Source organism: Jaculus jaculus, chromosome 9 (genome assembly GCF_020740685.1).
Source record: "Jaculus jaculus isolate mJacJac1 chromosome 9, mJacJac1.mat.Y.cur, whole genome shotgun sequence".
Classification (NCBI taxonomy): Eukaryota; Metazoa; Chordata; class Mammalia; order Rodentia; family Dipodidae; genus Jaculus; species Jaculus jaculus.
Window position 1 is genome coordinate 138,084,841 of NC_059110.1, and position 20,267 is coordinate 138,105,107.

The 20,267-nt window shown below is 42.2% G+C and overlaps 1 protein-coding gene across 3 annotated transcripts in view; it reads right to left on the reverse strand.

The window, feature by feature from the left end:
* Positions 1–20,267, reverse strand: part of Ccdc57 (coiled-coil domain containing 57) — a 192,680-nt gene that overhangs the window by 148,026 nt on the left and 24,387 nt on the right. For 2 of the 3 annotated variants that reach the window (XM_045158321.1, XM_045158323.1), the window contains exon 4: positions 2,846–2,947. The exons of the other annotated variant lie outside the window; for it this stretch is intronic. In XM_045158321.1, coding sequence (XP_045014256.1) covers positions 2,846–2,947 — 102 coding nt within the window. The remainder of the gene's footprint in view (positions 1–2,845; positions 2,948–20,267) is intronic. 3 annotated transcript variants of the gene reach the window in all.

Here is a 20,267-nt window from a genome sequence, read left to right on the forward strand (position 1 = left end):
AAGAGTTCCATTCCCCAGAAACCATATTAAAAAGCTGGGCATTACGGTAAACACTTCTCTTAATGTTCATACCCTTATATTAATGTTTTTGTAGAGAATTTTCTCTTTTCAGATGGCAGTGACCTTGGGATGACTCAGAAGGCATAATGGTGTTAGAAAGAAGTGACAGGAGTGCTCAGCACTGCAATATCTCTATCACACCTTCCAAGGTTCACAGTCTACTGTGGAAGAGGTGGTGGAAAGAATGTAAGAGCCAAAAGAAGGGTAGGACTCCTTACAATGTGCTTCCCCCCAGACACAAAATGGCCTGGATATCCATGACTTCACAGTGCCTGACACTACCTACAGAAGACCATCATAATAGGAAAAAAGCTGATGATATCAAAATAAAAGAGAGACTGATTAAGCCGGGTGTGGTGGTGCACGCCTTTAATCCCAGCACTCGGGAGGCAGAGGTAGGAGGATTGCCATGAGTTCAAGGCCACCCTGAGATGACAGAGTGAATTCCAGGTCAGCCTGGACCAGAGTGAGACCCTACCTCAAAAAACCAAAAAGAAAAAAAAAGAGAGACTGATTAAGATGGGGAGGGGATATGATGGAGAATGGAGTTTCAAAAGGGAAAGTTGGGGGAGGAAGGATATTACCATGGGATATTTTTTATAATCATGGAAGTTGTTAATAAAAAAAAAACTTGAAAAGAAAACAAAGCTGGGCATTAAATAAATAAAACATACTTTTTAAAAGGGGGGGCTGGAGTGATGGCTTAAGGATCCTGGTTTGACTCTCCAGGACCCATGTAAGCCAGATGATGCACAACAGGGCACATGCATCTGGACTTTTTCTTCAGTGGCTGGAAGCCCTGGCGTGCCCATTCTCTCTCTCTCTCTCTCTCTCTCTCTCTCTCTCTCTCTCTCTCTTTCTTTCTCTTTCTCTCCTCTCTCCCTCTTTCTCTGTCTTAAATAAATAAATAAAATATATTTTTTTTAAAAAGCTGGGCATGAAACTGGGTGTGGTGACGCACACCTTTAATCCCAGCACTTGGGAGGCAGAGGTAGGAGGATTGCCATGAGTTCAAGGCCACCCTGAGACTACAGAGTTAATTCCAGGTCAGCCTGGACCAGAGTTAGACCCTACCTCAAAAAACAAACAACAACAACAACAACAAAAAGCTGGGCATGAAGCTGGAAAGAGGTCTCAGTGGTCAAAGCACTTGCTTGCAAAACCAGATGCACAAAGTGGCACGTGTCTGGAGTTCACTTGCAATGGCAGGAGGCCCTGGCATGCCCAAAAACACACACACACACTCTCTCTCTCCCTCTCTCAAATAATAATAATAATAATAATAATAATAATAATAATAAAGCTCTGAGCATGGTCATGCATGCCTGTAACCCCAGTTTGGGGTGGGGGACATGGACTAGAGAATCACTGGAGCTTACTAACAGACAGCAGCTTAAGGAAATACATGGATGAACAATAAAAGGATACTTCATATTCTCCTTTGACCACCTTTGACATGCATGGAGCACATGTGCATACACCATGCAATATTATATACACATATTTACATGAAAAAAATAAGGGCTAGAGAGATGGTTTAGTGGTTAAGGCACTTTCCTGAGAAGCCTAAGGACCCTTGCTGGAGTCTCCAGGTCCCACGTAAGGCAGACACACAAGGTGACACAAGTATGCAAAGTCACACATGCATACAAGGTAGCACATACATCTGAAGTTTGATTACAGTGGCTGGAGGCCCTGACATGCAATTCTTTCTCTCTCTCTCTCTCTCTCTCTCTCTCTCACACACACACACACACACACACACACACACACACACACACACACTTTCTCTCTTTCTCCCTCACTCTCACTCTACTGCATAAAAAGGGGGGGCAGTCTGTTGGGCTAACCTCAAAAAAAGTGAGGGTCACTGTTGAGTGACCCCACCCAAACCCCAGCTCTCCAGTTTTTAGATAAATTATGGAAGCCTGCTTCCCCATCAGGTAGCTGTCCAAGTCAGATATGTGTATCCAGGGAACCCACCGAAGACAGGCAGGGAGATGTAGTTCTTGCTTCATTCATAGCTCTGTGCTGTGAGGCAGGTGCTGGGAGTTGGCCAACTCATGCAGTTGAATGGGCACCTGGGTCCTTTAGCTTTGCTGGCACATGCCTGAACTGCTAAGCCACCTCTCCAGACCATTTTTTTTCTTTTTAAAAAATATTTATTTGCATGCAGAGACAGAGAGAGGAGAGAGAATGGGTGTGTCAGAGCCTCTAGCCACTGCAAATGAACTCCAAATGCATGCACCACTTTGTGCATCTGGCTTTACATAGCTACTGGGGAATCAAACCTGGGTGGTAGCGGGCATGGTGGCACACACCTTTAATCCCAGAACTTGGGAGGGAGAGTTAGGAGTTTCACTATGAGTTTGAGGCCACCCTGAGCCTACACAGGGAATTCCAGGTCAGCCTGGGATACAGCGAGACCCTACCTCAACTCCATCCCCAACCAAAAAAACCACAGCAGCACATATACTAAAATTGGAACAAACCTGGGTCTCTGGGCTTTTCAGGCAAGTATCTTAACCACTGATCCATCTCTCCTGAACCCAAAACCATGTTCTTTTGATTGAGCAGAAGGACTATATAGTGGTTCTAGCAGGCATTGTATGGATACCTCCCAAATACCTCACCAAAGCCACCTGCCTGACCTCAGCCCCCACAGCCAAGTATTTAGCCCACATGTCATCGTGTGGACTGTAATTTGTGGGTCAGATATTGCTTCACTACTCTAAAAGGTGCTTACTGCTGAGGAAAAGGCTTTCAAAACCTCGGGTACTGTTACCTTGAGCTCGTGGGACAAGACCACATTGCTCATGTCATCAGCCTTCAGCCGAAACTCATGCTCTCTCCTCTGCATTTCAGATTCAAACTCCAGCAGCAGCTCCTGGATGAAAAAGGTCAGAGTAGATGAAGGACAGTTTACTCACCAAGACCCTCCTCACACTACTGAGTCAGAGGCAGGAGACACATACACAGAAGGACCAATGAGGCACTACAAACACTGTCACAGAGAAGTCAGGGATTGATGATGTTAGCTACAGCAGAACCCATGTAGGCCAGGTGACCCAAAACTGGCCTTCAGCAGCACATGAAGGGGGAGTATCCACACAGATGGCAGTGAGGATTCAGTCCTATTCCCACTAAAGATGTGAGCTATGGTCTGGATGAGGTGTGGCCTACAAGCAAGGACCCTGCCCAAGAATGACATGCAAATTCATGAAAATTTCTATATATTTAAAAAACAAAACAAACCTGGGTGTGGCACACACCTTTAACCCCAGCAGAGGTAGGAGGATCACCATGAGTTCAAGGCCACCTGGAGACTACATAATGATTTCCAGGTCAGCCTGGGCCAGAGACCCTACATTGAAAAACAAAAAGGAAAAAAAAAAAAAGCTGGAGGAATGGCTTAGCGGTTAAAGCATTTGCCTGCAAAGCCAAAGGACCCAGGTTCGATTCCCCAGGACCCACATAAGCCAGATGCACAAGGTGGCGGCACATGCATCTGGAGTTTGTTTTCAGGGGCTGGAGGCCCTGGCACACCCATTCTCTCTGTCTGTCTGTCTCTCTCTTTCTCTGACTTGGTCAAATAAAGAAATAAACCTTAAAAAAAAGTTTAAAAAACAGAAACTTCCGGTTAAGATGGCAGCATAGGAACCACGCCAAAGCAGCCCAGGGGAGAAAAAGCCAAAGAAAACCCAGCAAAATACACACTTTTACTAAAAAGTGAGGTGTATGAGAAATTAAAATGGCAGCAGAAAAGTAGGAGAGTCCCAGAGCATCCAGAGCCCACACAGGCAGGCTCCCACAGTGACGCCCTGGCTCTGGCAGTGGAAAGGGTGGTGGAAGCTGTGGCTCTGGCTCCAGTAGCAACAGCAGTGGCTCCAGCACCGGCAACAGCAGCCCCAGCAGCAGCAGCAGCTGCTCCAGCAGCGCGGCTATAGCGGTGGCAGCGGCTTCACCAGTGGCAGTGGCAGCTTCAGCAGTGGCAGGTCCAGCAGCAGCAGCTTCCGCAGCAGCAGTGGCTGTTCCAGCAGTGGGGGTGCCCATCTGCAGGGCCACAGTTGCCAGGCTCAGTTTGCCCCGCAGGAAAAGCCAGTGCCCAGCTCCAGAAAACAGAACAGCGGTCCAGCGACCCAGCCAGCCTACTTGACTGAGACTAAAATCATCCAAAAAGGTAACTGGGATTGCACCAGGAAAGGGTCTCACTTGGTCACAAGCTGACTTGGATCCCTCAACAGACCAGAAATCTTAACCTCTTTGTTGATAGATGATCTGGTTGTTATGACATCTACACTTGCAAAAATACTCGGTGCTGTTGTTGATTGAATATATACAGTGTTTAGTTAAATTTTAGAATCTACCTGTATTTTGTTCCACTCAACCTACTTGAATACTCCCATAGCAGGGAAACTCAACCCCTAGGAACACTTCTCTGGATACTCTGAGAGTGGTAAGAGCCACACATAACATCTTAATCTCCTACACTGAGGATATATAACATCAGATCAGTTGATACAGCTAAGAATACCCAGAAAACTAGAAAATCCAAGCATTAACTTAATCCAAGATACAAAAATATATACATTATAACACAAGAAATACCAAAAATCAAGACAACATAAATCCACCAAAAAGTATTAATGCATCAGAGATGACCTCCAGTGAGAACGAGTTGGAGGAAATGCCTCAGAAAGATTTCAAAAGAATGATTGTAAATATGTTCAAAGAAGTCAAAGAACAAATCAAAAGAAACAAAGAGGAAATCAAAAGAATCAAAGATGCAGGACACCAATTTAATGAAATAAAGAAGGCAATTCAAGACATAAATAAGGAAATATAAATAATAAAAACCAGTCAGATTTACTAGCAATGAAGAACACAGTTAATGAAATAAAAAACTCTGTAGAAAATCTTGCCAGGAGAATGGATGAAGGAGAGGACAGAATATCTAAGCTAGAAGACCAGGTGGCATATCTAATACAGTCCAACAAAGAGGAAGACAAACTAATAGAAAAGAAATGTTGCCGGGGATGTGGAAAAAAAGGAACCCTTCTACACTGCTGGTGGGAATGCAATCTGGTCCAGCCATTGTGGAAAACAGTGTGGTGGTTCCTAAAACAGCTAAAGATTGATCTACCATATGACCCAGCTATAGCACTCCTAGGCATATATCCAAAGGACTCATCTCATTTCCTTAGAAGTACATGCTCAACCATGTTTATTGCTGCTCAATTTATAATAGCTGGGAAATGGAACCAGCCTAGATGTCCCTCAACAGATGAGTGGATAATGAAGATGTGGTAGAATTGCTCAGGCAATAAAACCACAGATTAACCACTGGGACCTAATGAAATTACAAAGATTTTGCACCGCAAAGGACACAGTGAAAAAAGCAAAGAGGCAACCTACAGAATGGGAAAAAATCTTCGCCAGCTATATATCTGATAGAGGATTAATATCTAGGATATACAAAGAACTCAAAAAGTTAAATAATAAGGAATCAAACAAGCCAATCAAAAAATGGGCTATGGAGCTAAATAGAGAGTTCTCAAAGGAAGAAATACGAATGGCATATAAGCATCTAAAAAAATGTTCTACGTCACTAGTCATCAGGGAAATGCAGATTAAAACTATATTGAGATTCCATCTCACTCCTGTCAGATTGGCCACCATCATGAAAACAAATGATCATAAATGTTGGCGGGGATGTGGAAAAAAAGGAACCCTTCTGCACTGCTGGTGGGAATGTAATCTGGTCCAGCCATTGTGGAAAACAGCGTGGAGGTTCCTAAAACAGCTAGAGATTGATCTACCATATGACCCAGCTATAGCGCTCCTAGGCATATATCCAAAGGACTCATCTCATTTCCTTAGAAGTACATGCTCAACCATGTTTATTGCTGCTCAATTTATAATAGCTGGGAAATGGAACCAGCCTAGATGTCCCTCAACAGATGAGTGGATAATGAAGATGTGGTACATTTATACAATGGAGTTCTACTCAGCGGTAAAGAAAAATGAAGTTATGAAATTTGCAGAAAAATGGATGGACCTGGAAAGTATTATACTAAGTCAGGTAACCCAGGCCCAGAAAGCCAAGCGCCACATGTTCTCTCTCATATGTGGATCCTAGCTACAGATGACTGGGCTTCTGCGTGAGAATGAAAATACTTAGTAGCAGAGGCCAGTAAGTTGAAAAGGAGACATAAAGGGTGGAGAAAGGAAGGGAGGAGGATACTTAATAGGTTGATATTGTACATATGTAATTACAATGATTGTAATGGGGAGGTAATATGATGGAGAATGGAATTTCAAATGGGAAAGTGTGGGGGTAGGGAGGGAGGGAATTACCATGGGATATATTTTATAATCATGGAAAATATTAATAAAAATTAAAAAAAAAGAAAAGTAGGAATGGGAATTTCAAGATATTTGAGACACTATGAAAAGATCAAATATAAGAAGTCAGGGCAGAGTAGAAGGAGAAGAATTTCAATCCAAAGGCATAGTAGGTTTCCTCAACAAAATCATGGAAATAAAGTTCCCCCAAATTGGGAAAGAGGTGCCAATGCAGATACAGGAAGCCTTTAGAACACCAGCCAGATAAAACCTGGAAAGAACCTCTCCTTGCCATATTATAATCAAACTACCAAACACACAATCCAAAGAAAAAATATTGAAAGCAGTCAGAGAGAAAAATCAAGTTACCTACAAAGGCAAACCCATCAGGATTACAGCAGATTACTCAACACAAACTTTAAAAGCCAGAAGGGCTTGGGGTGATGTACTCCAAATTCTGAAAGATAACAACTGTCAACCAAGGTTACTTTATCCTGCAAAGCTATCCATTCAAATAGACGGAGAAATAAGGACATTCCATGACAAAAGCAGGCTAAAGGAGTATTTGAAGACAAAACCAGCTCTACAGAAAATATTTGATAGGATCCTCCATGTTGAAGAAAAGGAAAAGCACACATATAAGGAACCTGGAAAAAACAAGAAATACTCAAATACTAATTAACACAAGAGAGCAAAAGTAGAACCAGAATCACACACACAAAAAAATGGCAAACATAAATACACACCTTTCAATAATATCACTTAATATCAATGGCCTCAATGCCCTAACCAAAAGACATAGGTTTGCAGATTGGGTTAAAAAGCAGGATCCTACATTTTGTTGTCTCCAAGAAACTCACCTTTCTACAAAGGATGGACATTATCTTAGGGTGAAAGATTAGAAAACGGTGTTTCAAGCAAATGGGCCTAGAAAACAAGCAGGGGTTGCTATCCTAATATCTGACAACGTAGACTTCATTCCAACGTTAGTCAAGAAAGATAAGGAAGGTCACTTTGTATTGATTAAGGGCACACTCTAACAAGAGGACATTACAATCCTAAACATATATGCACCTAACATGGGGACACCCAAATTCATCAAACAAACACTATTAGAAATAAGGTCATAGATAACACCATAAACAGTGGTAGTAGGTGACTTCAACACCCCACTCTCATTAATTGACAGGTCATCCCAGGAAAAAATAAACAGAGAGGTATCTGGACTAAATGAGGTCATAGAAGGAATGGACCTAACAAATATATACAGGATATTTCATACAAAGGCTGCAGAATATACATTCTTTTCAGCAGCACATGGAACATTCTCTAAAATAGACCATATATTAGGACACAAAGCAAATCTTAACAAATTCAGGAAAATTGAAATAACTCCTTGCATTCTATCTGACCACAATGGAATCAAACTACAAATCAATAGCAAGAAAGGCTTATAGAACATACACAAAATCATGGAAACTAAACAATACACTACTAAATGATGAATGGGTCAATGAAGAAATCAAGAAGGAAATCAAAAAATTTATAAAGTCAAATGATAATGAGAACACAACATACCAAAATCTCTGGGACACAATGAAGGCAGTTCTAAGAGGTAAATTTATAGCCTTAAGTGCCTATATTAAGAAATTAGAAAGGTCGCAAGTAAACGACCTAATGCTTCACCTTAAAGCCTAGGAAAAAGAAGAACAAGGCAAACCAAAAATTAGTAGACAGCAAGAAATAACAAAGATTAGGGCAGAAATTAATGAAATAGAAACAAAAAAAAATACAAAGAATTAATGAAACAAAGAGTTGGTTCTTTGAAAGGATAAACAAGATTGATAAACCCTTAGCAAATCTGACCAAAAGAAAGAGAGAACAGACACAAATTAATAAAATCAGAGATGAAAAAGGTAACATCACAACACATGTCAGAGAAATTCAAAAAATCATAGGGACATACTATAAAAGCATATATTCCACAAAGTATGAAAATCTGAAAGAAATGAATGATTTCCTTGATTTATATGACCTATCTAAATTAAATCAAAATGAGATTAATCACTTAAATAGACCTATAACAAACATGGAGATCCGAACAGTTATCAAAAATCTCCCAACTAAAAGAAAGCCCAGGCCCAGATGGATTCACTGCTGAATTTTACCAGACCTTTAAGGAAGAACTAACACCATTGTTTCTTTTTTTTTTTTTTTTAATTTATTTATTTGAGAGCGACAGACACAGAGAGAAAGACAGATAGAGGGAGAGAGAGAGAATGGGCACGCCAGGGCTTCCAGCCTCTGCAAACGAGCTCCAGACGCGTGCGCCCCCTTGTGCATCTGGCTAACGTGGGACCTGGGGAACCGAGCCTCGAACCGGGGTCCTTAGGCTTCACAGGCAAGCGCTTAGCAGCTAAGCCATCTCTCCAGCCCACCATTGTTTCTTAAGCTTTTCCAGGAAATAGAAAAAGAAGGAATTCTACCAAACTCCTTCTATGAGGCCAGCATCACCCTGATAACAAAACGAGGCAAAGATAGAACAAAAAAAGAAAACTACAGACCAATCTCCCTCATGAACATAGATGCAAAAATTCTCAACAAATTATTGGCAAACAGAATACAAGAGTATATCAGAAAGATCATTCACCTGTACCAAGTAGGCTTCATCCCAGAGATGCAGGGATGGTTCAATATATGCAAATCTATAAATGTAATCCATTATATAAATGGGTTGAAGGATAAAAATCACATGATCATCTCATTAGACACAGAGAAAGCATTTGACAAAATCCAACATCACTTCATGATAAAAGTCCTACAGAGACTGGGAATACAAGGAACATATCTCAATATAATAAAGGGTATTTATGACAAGCCTACGGCCAACATATTACTAAATGGGGAAAAACTGGAAGTTTTCCACTAAAATCAGGAACAAGACAAGGGTGTCCACTGTCCCCATTTATTTAATATAGTTTTGGAAGTCTTAGCCATAGCAATAAGGCAAGAGACACACATAAAAGGTATACAATTTGGAAAGGAAGAGATCAAGTTATCATTATTTGCAGATGACATGATTCTATACTTAAAGAACCCTAAAGACTCTACTAACAAACTGTTAGGGCTGATCAAAACCTACAGCCACGTAGCAGGATACAAAATAAATACACAAAAATCAGTAGACTTCATATATGCTAACAACAAACACACAGAGGATGAAATCACAGAAACACTCCCATTCACAATTACATCAAAAAAAAAAAAAAATAAAGTACCTTGGAATAAGCCTGACCAAGGAAGTAAAGAATCTCTACAATGAGAACTTTAAAACACTCAAGCGAGAAATTGCATAAGACACTAGAAAGTGGAGAAACATCCCTTGTTCCTGGATTGGAAGAATCAATATTGTGAAAATGGCAATCTTACCAAAAGCAATCTACACATTTAATGCAATCCCTATCAAAATTCCAAAGGCTTTCTTCATGGAAATAGAAAAAATAATCCAAAAATTCATTTGGAATCACCAAAAACCTCAAATATCTAAAATAATACTGAGCAACAAAAATAAGGCTGGTGGTATCACCATACTTGATTTTAACCTATACTACAGAGCCATAGTAACAAAAACAACGTGGAACTGGCACAAAAACAGACATGTAGATCAGTGGAACAGAATAGAGGACCCAGATGTAAGCCCAGGTAGCTATAGCCACCTGATATTCAATAAAAATGCCAAAGATACTCATTGGAGAAAAGACAGCCTCTTCAGCAAATGGTGTTGGGAAAACTGGATATATATCTGTAGAAGGATGAAAATAGATTCTTCTCTCTCGCCATGCACAAGAATTAAGTTAAAATGGATTAAAGACCTTAACAGCAGACCTGAAACTCTGAAACTGCTGGAGGATAAAGTAGGGGAAACCCTTCAACATATTGGTCTTGGCAAAGACTTTCTGAATACAACCCTGATTGCTCAGGCAATAAAACCACAGATTAATCACTGGGACCTCATGAAATGACAAAGATTTTGCACTGCAAAGGACACAGTGAAAAAAGCCAAGAGGCAACCTACAGAAGGGGAAAAAATCTTTGCCAGCTATATATCTGATAGAGGATTAATATCTAGGATATACAAAGAACTCAAAAAGTTAAATAATAAGGAATCAAACAAGCCAATCAAAAAATGGGCTATGGAGCTAAATAGAGCATTCTCAAAGGAAGAAATACAAATGGCATATAAGCATCTAAAAACATGTTCTAAGTCACTAGTCATCAGGGAAATGCAGATTAAAACTACATTGAGATTCCATCTCACTCCTGTCAGATTGGCCACCATCATGAAAACAAATGATCATAAATGTTGGCAGGGATGTGGAAAAAGAGGAACCCTTCTACACTTCTGGTGGGAATGCAATCTGGTCCAGCCATTGTGGAAATCAGTGTGGAGGTTCCTAAAACAGTTAAAGATTGATCTACCATATGACCCAGCTATAGCACTCCTAGGCATATATCCGAAGGGCTCATCTTATTTCCTTAGAAGTACATGCTCAACCATGTTTATTGCTGCTCAATTTATAATAGCTGGGAAATGGAACCAGCCTAGATGTCCCTCAACTGATGAGTGGATAATGAAGATGTGGCACATTTATACAATGGAGTTCTACTCAGCGGTTAAGAAAAATGAAGTTATGAAATTTGCAGAAAAATGGATGGACCTGGAAAGCATTATACTAAGTGAGGTAACCCAGGCCCAGAAAGCCAAGTGCCACATCTTCTCCCTCATATGTGGATCCTAGCTGCAGATGACTGGGCTTCTACGTGAGAAGGAAAAAACTCAGTAGCAGAGGCCAGTAAGTTAAAAAGGAGATATAAAGGGAAGTGAAAGGAAGGGAGGAGTGTACTTAATAGGTTGGTATTGTATATATGTAAGTAGAACGATTGAGATGGGGAGGGGATATGATGGAGAATGGAATTTCAAAGGGGAAAGTTGGAGGGAGGGAGGGTATTACCATGGGATATATTTTATTATCATGGAAAATGTTAATAAAAATTGAGGAAAAAAAATTTAAAAAACAAAACTAAACCATAAAGGCCAAGTGTGGTGGCATAGGCCTTTAATCCCAGCACTCAGGAGGCAGAGGTTTGAGGATCCCCATGAGTTTGAGGCCACTCTGAGATTACATAGTGAATTCCAAGTCAGCCTGGGCTAGAGTGAGACTTTACCTCAAAAAAACAACAACAAAAAAAAAAAAAAAAAAAAAAGGAGTTTGAAAATGGTGTCCTCCTCGGTAAGAGCTCCTGTCCCGGCGGCTGGAAAAGGTGAATTTCCCAATGAGAAGTCTAAGCCGGACAACCAAGGCCGTACAACTTCTTCAGGATGATGTTGCCTGTGACATTGTTAAAATAGGCTCTTTAGTAAGGAATAACAAAAGGTTTGTAAAGAGAAGACAGCGGCTTATTGGTCCCAAAGCATCTACATTGAAGGCATTGGAACACTTAACTAACTGTTACACTATCGTTCAGGGAAATACTGTCTCTCCATTGGACCTTTTAGTAGCCTAAATTAGGTTTGAAAAGTAGTCCTAGATACCATGAAGAATATTCATCCCATTTACAACATTAAACCCTTAATGATTAAAAGAGTTAGCAAAGGATTCTGAATTACAATCAAAGTTGGGAAAGATTTTTGCCACAGTTCAAACAAAAAATGTGAATACATATGCAAGGAACCAAAGAAGAAATCTGTTAAGGAGGAGTATACACCATCCCCACCACCACAGCCTGAAAGTCAGCAACCATCCTTCCCAGTACCAGAAACCCAGCAAGTCTGTGTGTCTTTCTGTAAAAAGAAAATGAAATGAGCTAAGCTTCTACTGAGAGTAAACTCGATGTGGCTGCCATCAAGGAGAAGGTCAAGAAAGCAAAGGGAAAGAAACTTGGAGCTCTTACAACTGAAGAAGTAAAGCTGCAGATGGAAGCAGATGAGAAGAAAAAGAAGAGAAAAAAGTGGGCTGGAGAGATGGCTTAGCGGTTAAGTGCTTGCCTGTGAAGCCTAAGGACCACGGTTTGAGGTTCGGTTCCCCAGGTCCCACATTAGCCAAATGCACAAGGGGGCACACGTGTCTGGAATTCGTTTGCAGAGGCTGGAAGCCCTGGCGCGCCCGTTCTCTCTCTCCCTCTATCTGTCTTTCTCTGTCTGTCGCTCTCAAATAAATAAATAAAAAATTAAAAAAAAAAAAAGAAGAAGAAGAGAAAAAAGTAACTCTGAGAAGCCTTCCTGAAGTGAAACTTATATTTCCTTTGGTAGAGGGTTGTGAGAAAGCTGGCCATGAGTTGCCTTATACATGAGCAATAACAGTGGTCATCTCTTTTCCCGAGTGTCTTCAGTTCATAGAGCAGCACTCATGCTCGATGTATGTAGCTCACTCATTTTACAGACTTGGAAACTAAAGCATAGAGACAAGGTTACTTAGTGAAAGTCCAGCTATGGAAGCTTATGAACAATATTTGTTTGCAGAAATGTGGAAAATAAAGGGGGGCGGTGGTTAACTTACAGAGTTAGGAGGCCAAGCAGTTCTTTTGACTAAAGCTTTATTGCAACATACTTTTTCTGAAATAAAATAGAAATTTAAAAAAAAAAGGTTTGTGGCTGAAGCTTAGATTCTGAGTGACACTACTAAGGTACAGTGTGGGCCTTAAGGACATAGGTTCTTAACTGCTAAACCATCTCTCTAATCTGAGAACACAGCTTCTTTTTTTCTTTTTTTTTTTTCCTGGGTAAATTTTTTTTTTTTATTTATTTATTTGCAAGCAGTGAGAAATACAGAGAAGAGAGACAGAGAGAAATGGGCGTGCCAGGGCCTCCAACCTGCTACAAACGAATTCCAGATGCATGTGCCACTTTGTCCATCTGACTTTACATGGGTACTAGGGAATGAGAACACAGCTTCTTAAACCGTGGGTCACAATTTGGCAACAGTAAAAGGTTTCAGAACATGCAAAGGCCAAAACTAATACAAAATCAAATTCATAGTGAACCTGAGAGCCCTTGCCTATGCTGGATCACACCATGTCTCTGCAGCCTTGGTCCTAACTATTCATCATGTGCACTTTGCACTGCACACACTGTCATACAATGCAGTACCCACCAACGTTGCCTGAACACCCTGGCTCAGATTCGAGACTATTGCATGTTATGAATAGCAGTGTTTTTACTGTACATATGTTTTCTGCTCTTAAAGACATATAATAATTTAATTTACAGAAAACAAAGACGGTATTTTCCTATATCATTTTTCAGTATGTATTTTAGTATATCTTTGGATTGTATTGTGTTAGATAGAATGTTTGACTTAAAAAATGATGTATTGGGATAAAAATAAACAGAAAAAAATTTTTAGGGGCTGGAGAGATGACTTAGTGGTTAAGTGCTTGGCTGTGAAACTTAAGGACCCTGGTTCAAGGCTCGATTCCCCAGGACCACTTAAGCCAGATATACAAGGCAGTGCATGCATCTGGAGCTTGTTTGCAGTGGCTAGAGGCCCTGGTGCACCCATTTTCTTTCTCTTCTCTCTCTCCCTCTGCCTCTTTCTCTCTGTCTGTTGCTCTCAAATAAATAAATAAAAATAAAATAATTGATGTTTGGGGGATGGGGAGATGACTCAGCAGTAAAAGATGCTTACTAGCAAAGACTGCTGGGCTGAATTCAATTCCCCATGTAAAGCCAGATGCACAAAGTGGCACGTGTGTCTAGAGTTTATTTCCAGCATGGTGATACACGCCTTTAATACCAGCACTCGGGAGGCAGAAGTAGGAGGATTACTGTGAGTTCGAGGCCAGCCTGAGACTACATGTGAATTCCAGGTCAGCCTGAGTTAGAGCAAAACCCTACCTCAAAAAAAAAAAAAAAAAAAAGAGGGCTGGAGAGATGGCTTAGCGGTTAAGCACTTGCCTGTGAAGCCTAAGGACCCCGGATTGAGGCTCGGTTCCCCAGGTCCCACGTTAGCCAGATGCACAAGGGGGCACACGCGTCTGGAGTTCGTTTGCAGAGGCTGGAAGCCCTGGCGCGCCCATTCTCTCTCTCTCCCTCTATCTATCTTTCTCTCTGTGTCTGTCGCTCTCAAATAAATAAATAAAAAATTAAAAAAGAAAAGAAAGAATACATATAATACATATATATATTATATAATGTACATAATATATATATATATACATAAGTTATATTTGTTTGTTTGTTTATTTTACTGCTTTAAGCTAGGCATGGTGGTTCATGTCTATAATCTCAGCACTCAGGAGGTTGAAATAAGAGGATCCCACAGGGCAATTGCTAGTTGTTCAAGGATTCATGAAACCCTTGAGCCCTAAGATGCTCCTTGTTCCTCTCCCACACTCAGTGACCTGAAGAAAGGGCTGAGTAAGGCTGAACCCACCCTGAGTGAGGTGTGTTTGCCCTTGCCCCATGAAGCACCCTCTTCTGACCCTAAATGCAAATGCTGGACATGTGGACAACCTCTGCCCCAGCAGCTATACTCTTTCTGGATTAGAAAACTACAGAAAGCACAATGGAAAAATATTTTTTACTTTTCAGTCCTCTGAAAGGCAAAAGTGAAGTGTAAGGGGTCACACAAGTATCCCTAAATGGAACCAAAACATGAAAATTATCACTATAGATCATAAAATCATGAGCTGTGGACACAGTTTACATAATGTATGATGCACTACGTTTCAGCTTCAACACTGGAAGAAAAAACAAAAGAAAACAAAACAAGCCAGTGTCTTAGTGTACATCTGTAGTCTGCACTCAGAAGGCAGAGACAGGAGGATATCATTGTTAGCCTGTTCTACATAGCAAGTTTGAGATCAGCCAGAGCTACACAATGAGACCCTTTCTCAAAAGATACCCCCTCACACACACCTCCAAATCATAAAACATTTTTTTCTTGGGGGGGGCAGGGTCTCACTCTAGCCCAGGATTACCTGGAATTCACTATATACTCTCAGGGTGGCCATGAATGGCAAACCCCCTAACTCTGCCTCCTGAGTGCTGGGATTAAAGGCGTGGACCACCACTCCTGGTTTGAAGCAGGTTTATGAGCATGAGCTTCAAAGGAATGTTCTACAGACTATGGCCACTAGGGGTCAGGAATCTGCTACCAAGGCTCCTAGGACAGTGTCCACACTTGAGCTCCTGCCCAAAAGCTTCTTGTGTGAAGTCCAGGACTTCATGCTGACAATCTGCCTCCCATTGTCCTTCTCACATGTGCCCCTGTTTCACTGGTTGGCAGTCACTCTCTGTGTGCTCAGGCCAAAACCAAGTGTACTTGACACCTGCCTTCTATCCCTCAGACCCATCAGCCATCTCACAGGCTCCCCTTCTAAAGTTTGCTTGTTTTCACTTGCAGGGTCTACCACCCAGGCCTGCCCCAGCAACCTGCCTGCCAACTATTTCTGCTTCCAGTTCAGTCTGTCCTCGAGCACAGCTGGGTCAATGTCACTGCTTTGCTTAAACTCCCAACAGTTTCCCATGTCACTTGAATGCAGGCCCACCTCCATATTTAGCAGCTTTACCCCAAACTTGAACATTGGCCTCTGAGGGTCACTGAGCACAGTGCCTGCCTCCCTCCTGCTGAGCTCTCACCAATGTCAGGAGGTCCTCCCTGACCAGTGTACTTAACAGGCAAGTGCTTTATCCATTCACCCGTCTCTCCAGCCCATAATTCACTTTTCAAGGAAGAATTATTATACTTTTTTGTTTTGGTTTGTTTTTTTTTTTTTTGTTGTTTTTTGTTTTGAGGTAGTGTCTCACTCTAGCTCAGGCTGACCTGGAATTCACTATGTAGTCTCAGGGTGGCCTCAGACTCATAGCAATCCTCCTACCTCTGCCTCCCGAGTGCTGGGATTAAAGGTGTGCACGACCACGCCTGGCAAGAATTATCATACTCTTGAATCAATTCTATCAAGGTAACAAAGATATCCTGAAACTAAAAATAGGGAACCACAAGGCTGACCAGTATATGAGGACCTGTCTTAATAACAGAAAGGGTTGTGTTTAAGCCAAGTGTTAGCTGAGCCACAGTAGGCTGCTGTGGGCTGGCTGTTTTAGGTCACACTGGGTTGTCATAGGCAAAACTAGGCTATCATGGCTGACTGTTATGGACCATGCGGGGCTGCCAGGCTGACTGTTCCCAACTATGCCAGGTAAATATTTCCCAAGTTTCCTACAATAGTAAGAGCTGGAATAGTACTGTGTCAAGGTTTCTTGCTTCCAGACACAGGGCTGCTACCTAAAACGACAGAAACCACATGTCCTGAGTGCATCCCACTGAGTTTGAGCACTGGTTCTGCAAGAGGAAGCCACTCATGCCAACTAAATATCACCATAAACCCATCTGCCTACCAATTAAGAACCACTTCCCAGGATAAAGTCCTCTGGAAACTCCTTTGGAGGTGATCCTGACCACCACGGAAGCCTCATTTTTAAAAAAAATATTTTGTTTATTTGAGTGAGGGAGAGAGAGAGAGAGAGAGAGAGAGAGAGAGAGAGAGAGAGAGAGAGAAAGAATAGATATGTCAGGGCCTCCAGCCACTGCAAATGAATTCCAGATGCATGTGCCACATTGTGCCTCTGGCTTACATGGGTACTGGGGAATCGAACCTGGGTCCTTAGGAGTTGCAGGCAAGTGCCTTAACTGCTAAACTATCTCTCCAGCTTGAGCCTCACTTCTTACAAGTCAGTCCCTCCTTCCCTTTCTTCCTTCTTCTTCCGCTTTCCCATATCTTTCTTGCTTGCTTACTCTTGAGACAAGGTTTCATTCTGTAATCCAAACTGTCCTAGAGCAAAGAGTAATGCTCCTGACTCACCTTCAAATGCTGGGATTATAGGCATGAGCCAATGAGTGGTTCAGTTGAAGTTAATCTTTTTTGTTTTTGTTTTTGAGGTAGGGTCTCACTCTAGCCCAGACTGACCTGGAATTCACTAGTCTCAGGGTAGCCTCGGACTCAAAGCAATCCTCCTACTTCTGCCTCCTGAGTGCCAGGATTAAAGGTATGCGTCACCACACCTGGCTTGATCTTTTCTTGATTACACAGTTCAGGCCCTGGCTTAATGTCTAAAACCCTTGGACATTTCAAAAGTCAATCCCAGGCTGTAGAAATGGCTTACTGGAAAAAAGAGGGAGAGAGAAAGAATGGGCATGCCAGGACCTCCAGGCACTGCAAATGAACTCCAGATGCATGTGCCATCTTGTGCATCTGGCTAACGTGGGTCCTGGGGAATGGAACCTGAGTCCTTTGGCTTTGCAGGCAAATGCCTTTACCACTAAGCCACCCCTCCAGCCCTGTTTTTGTTTTTTTTTTGAGGTAAGATTTCATTCTAGCCCAGGCTGACCTGGAATTCACTATGTATTTCCAGGTTGGCCTCGAATTCACAGCCATTTTCCTACCTCTGCCTCCCAAGTACTGGGAATAAAAGTATGCACCACCACACCCAATGGTCCCTGGGAATTCTAATCCTTTGTGGGCAATTTCCAAAGAGATGTCAAGGGACTGGTGAGATGGCTCAGTTGTTAAAGATACTTGCTTGGGCTGGAGAGATGGCTTAGCGGTTAAGAGCTTGCCTGTGAAGCCTAAGGACCCCGGTTCGAGGCTCAGTTCCCCAGGTCCCACGTTAGCCAGATACACAAGGGGGCGCATGTGTCTGGAGTTTGTTTGCAGAGGCTGGAAGCCCTGGCATGCCCATTCTCTCTCTCTCCCTCTATCTGTCTTTCTCTCTGTGTCTGTTGCTCTCAAATAAATAAATAAATAACTAAAAAAAAAGATACTTGCTTGTAATGAGATGTGAAGAATGTTCTGAAACATAGCAGCATCCTAAGAGACAGTTTCCAGAGTAATGAAGCACACAGGTGAATTCAAGTCCAGGCAGGAGGGCTGAGGTACAGTGCCCATGGCCGTCATGCTGACAGGGCCTCTTCTATTGGCTTTCTCTGCTGGGCCCAGTTGGTAAGCTTGGCCATTTTGGGGGCAAGGTAAAAAAAAATCAATATCATGCATGTCCTTTTCTTCTTCTTCTTTTTCATATATAGATATATAATTTTTTTTTCAAGGTAGGGTCTCACTCTGGCCCAGGCTGACCTGAAATTCACTATGTAGTCTCAGAGTGGCTTTGAACTCACGGCGATCCTCCTACCTCTGCTTCCCAAGTGCTTGGGATTAAAGGCATATACCACCATGCCCAGCTTTTCTTTCTTTTTTGAGAGAGAGAGACAGAATTGGTACACCAGGGCTCCAGCCACTGCAATGGAACTCCAGATGCTTGTGCCACCTAGTAGGCATGTGCAATGCAATCATGAGCCTGCCTCACCTTTTGTGCGTCTGGCTAACATGGGACCTGGAGAGTTGAATATGGGTCCTTAGGCTTCACAGTAAGCACCTTAACTGCTAAGCCATCTCTCCAGCCCATGCATGTCTTTTTAGTTCCATTTGGCAAGGTATTGTCCTGTAGTGGGTGACATGAAGCTATGCTTTGGACAGACTGCTCAGGAGCAAAGCCCTAATCCAAACATGGGGGAGTGGCCTATGAGCACAAAGGTTGTCTGGAGAACTGCTTTCCCCAGTACCTAGGACACAGCTGGGTCTTTGCAGGCATCTTGAAGATTATAACCCAGTCTTACTTCCAGCCCTGGTCTCTGCTTCTCATCTGCTGATGTGATATAATGATGTAGAATGCTCCTGCCACCACAGAGCCACCTGGCACCTTCCTGCCATGATGGATTATCCCTCCCTCCCTAACCCACCCCCCCATCAAACAGCAAGCCAAAACAAGCATCTCCTTTTTTAAGTTTCTTCTTGTCTGGTACTTGGTAACAATAAGGAAAGCAGCTAATACAGCTGGGTTTCAAGAACAATAAGGAGAAGCCATGTGTGATGGATGGAATATATCTATAACCCCAGCACTCAGGAGGAAGAGACAGGAATGGCACATGTCTATAATCCCAGCACTCGGGAGGAAGAGACGGGAATGGCACATGTCTATAAACCCAGCACTCAGGAGGAAGAGACAGGAATGACACATGTCTATAATCCCAGCACTCAGGAGGAAGAGACAGGAATGGCACATGTCTATAATCCCAGCACTCGGAAGGAAGAGACAGAAATGGCACATGTCTATAATCCCAGCACTCAGGAGGAAGAGACAGAAATGGCACATGTCTATAATTCCAGCACTCAGGAGGAAGAGATGGGAATGGCACATGTCTATAACCCCAGCACTCAGGAGGAAGAGAGAGGAATGGCACATGTCTATAATACCAGCACTTGGAAGGAAGAGACTGGAAGACTACGGGGAGTTTGAGACCTACAAAAAGCTGATTAAGCCAGGCATGGTAGCACACACCTTTAAAGCTAGCACTTGGGTGGCAGAGATAGGAGGATCACTGTGAGTTCAAGGCTACCCTGAGATGAAATATTGAATTCCAGGTCAGCCTGAGCTAGAACCAGACCCTACTTACATACCTGCAAAAAAAAAAAAAAAAAAAAAAAAAAAAGCCAATTACTCTGACCACTGGAACTTCCAGCTGTGGGTGAGCCTAGGGGAGGGAGCCCTAGTCCTTATTCTCCACATGGGTTCTTTATTTGCTCCAGCTCTCCACATGGTAAGAGCTCTTTCAATTTTCTTTTCTTTTCTTTTTCCTTTCTTTCTTTCTTTCATTCTTTTTGTTGTTGTTGTTTTGTTTTTTGTTGTTTGCTTTTCAAGGTAGAGTCTCACCTAGCCCAGGCTGACCTGGAATTCACTATGGAGTCTCAGGGTGGCCTCAAACTCACGGTGATCCTCCTACCTCTGCCTCTTGAGTGGTTGGATTAAA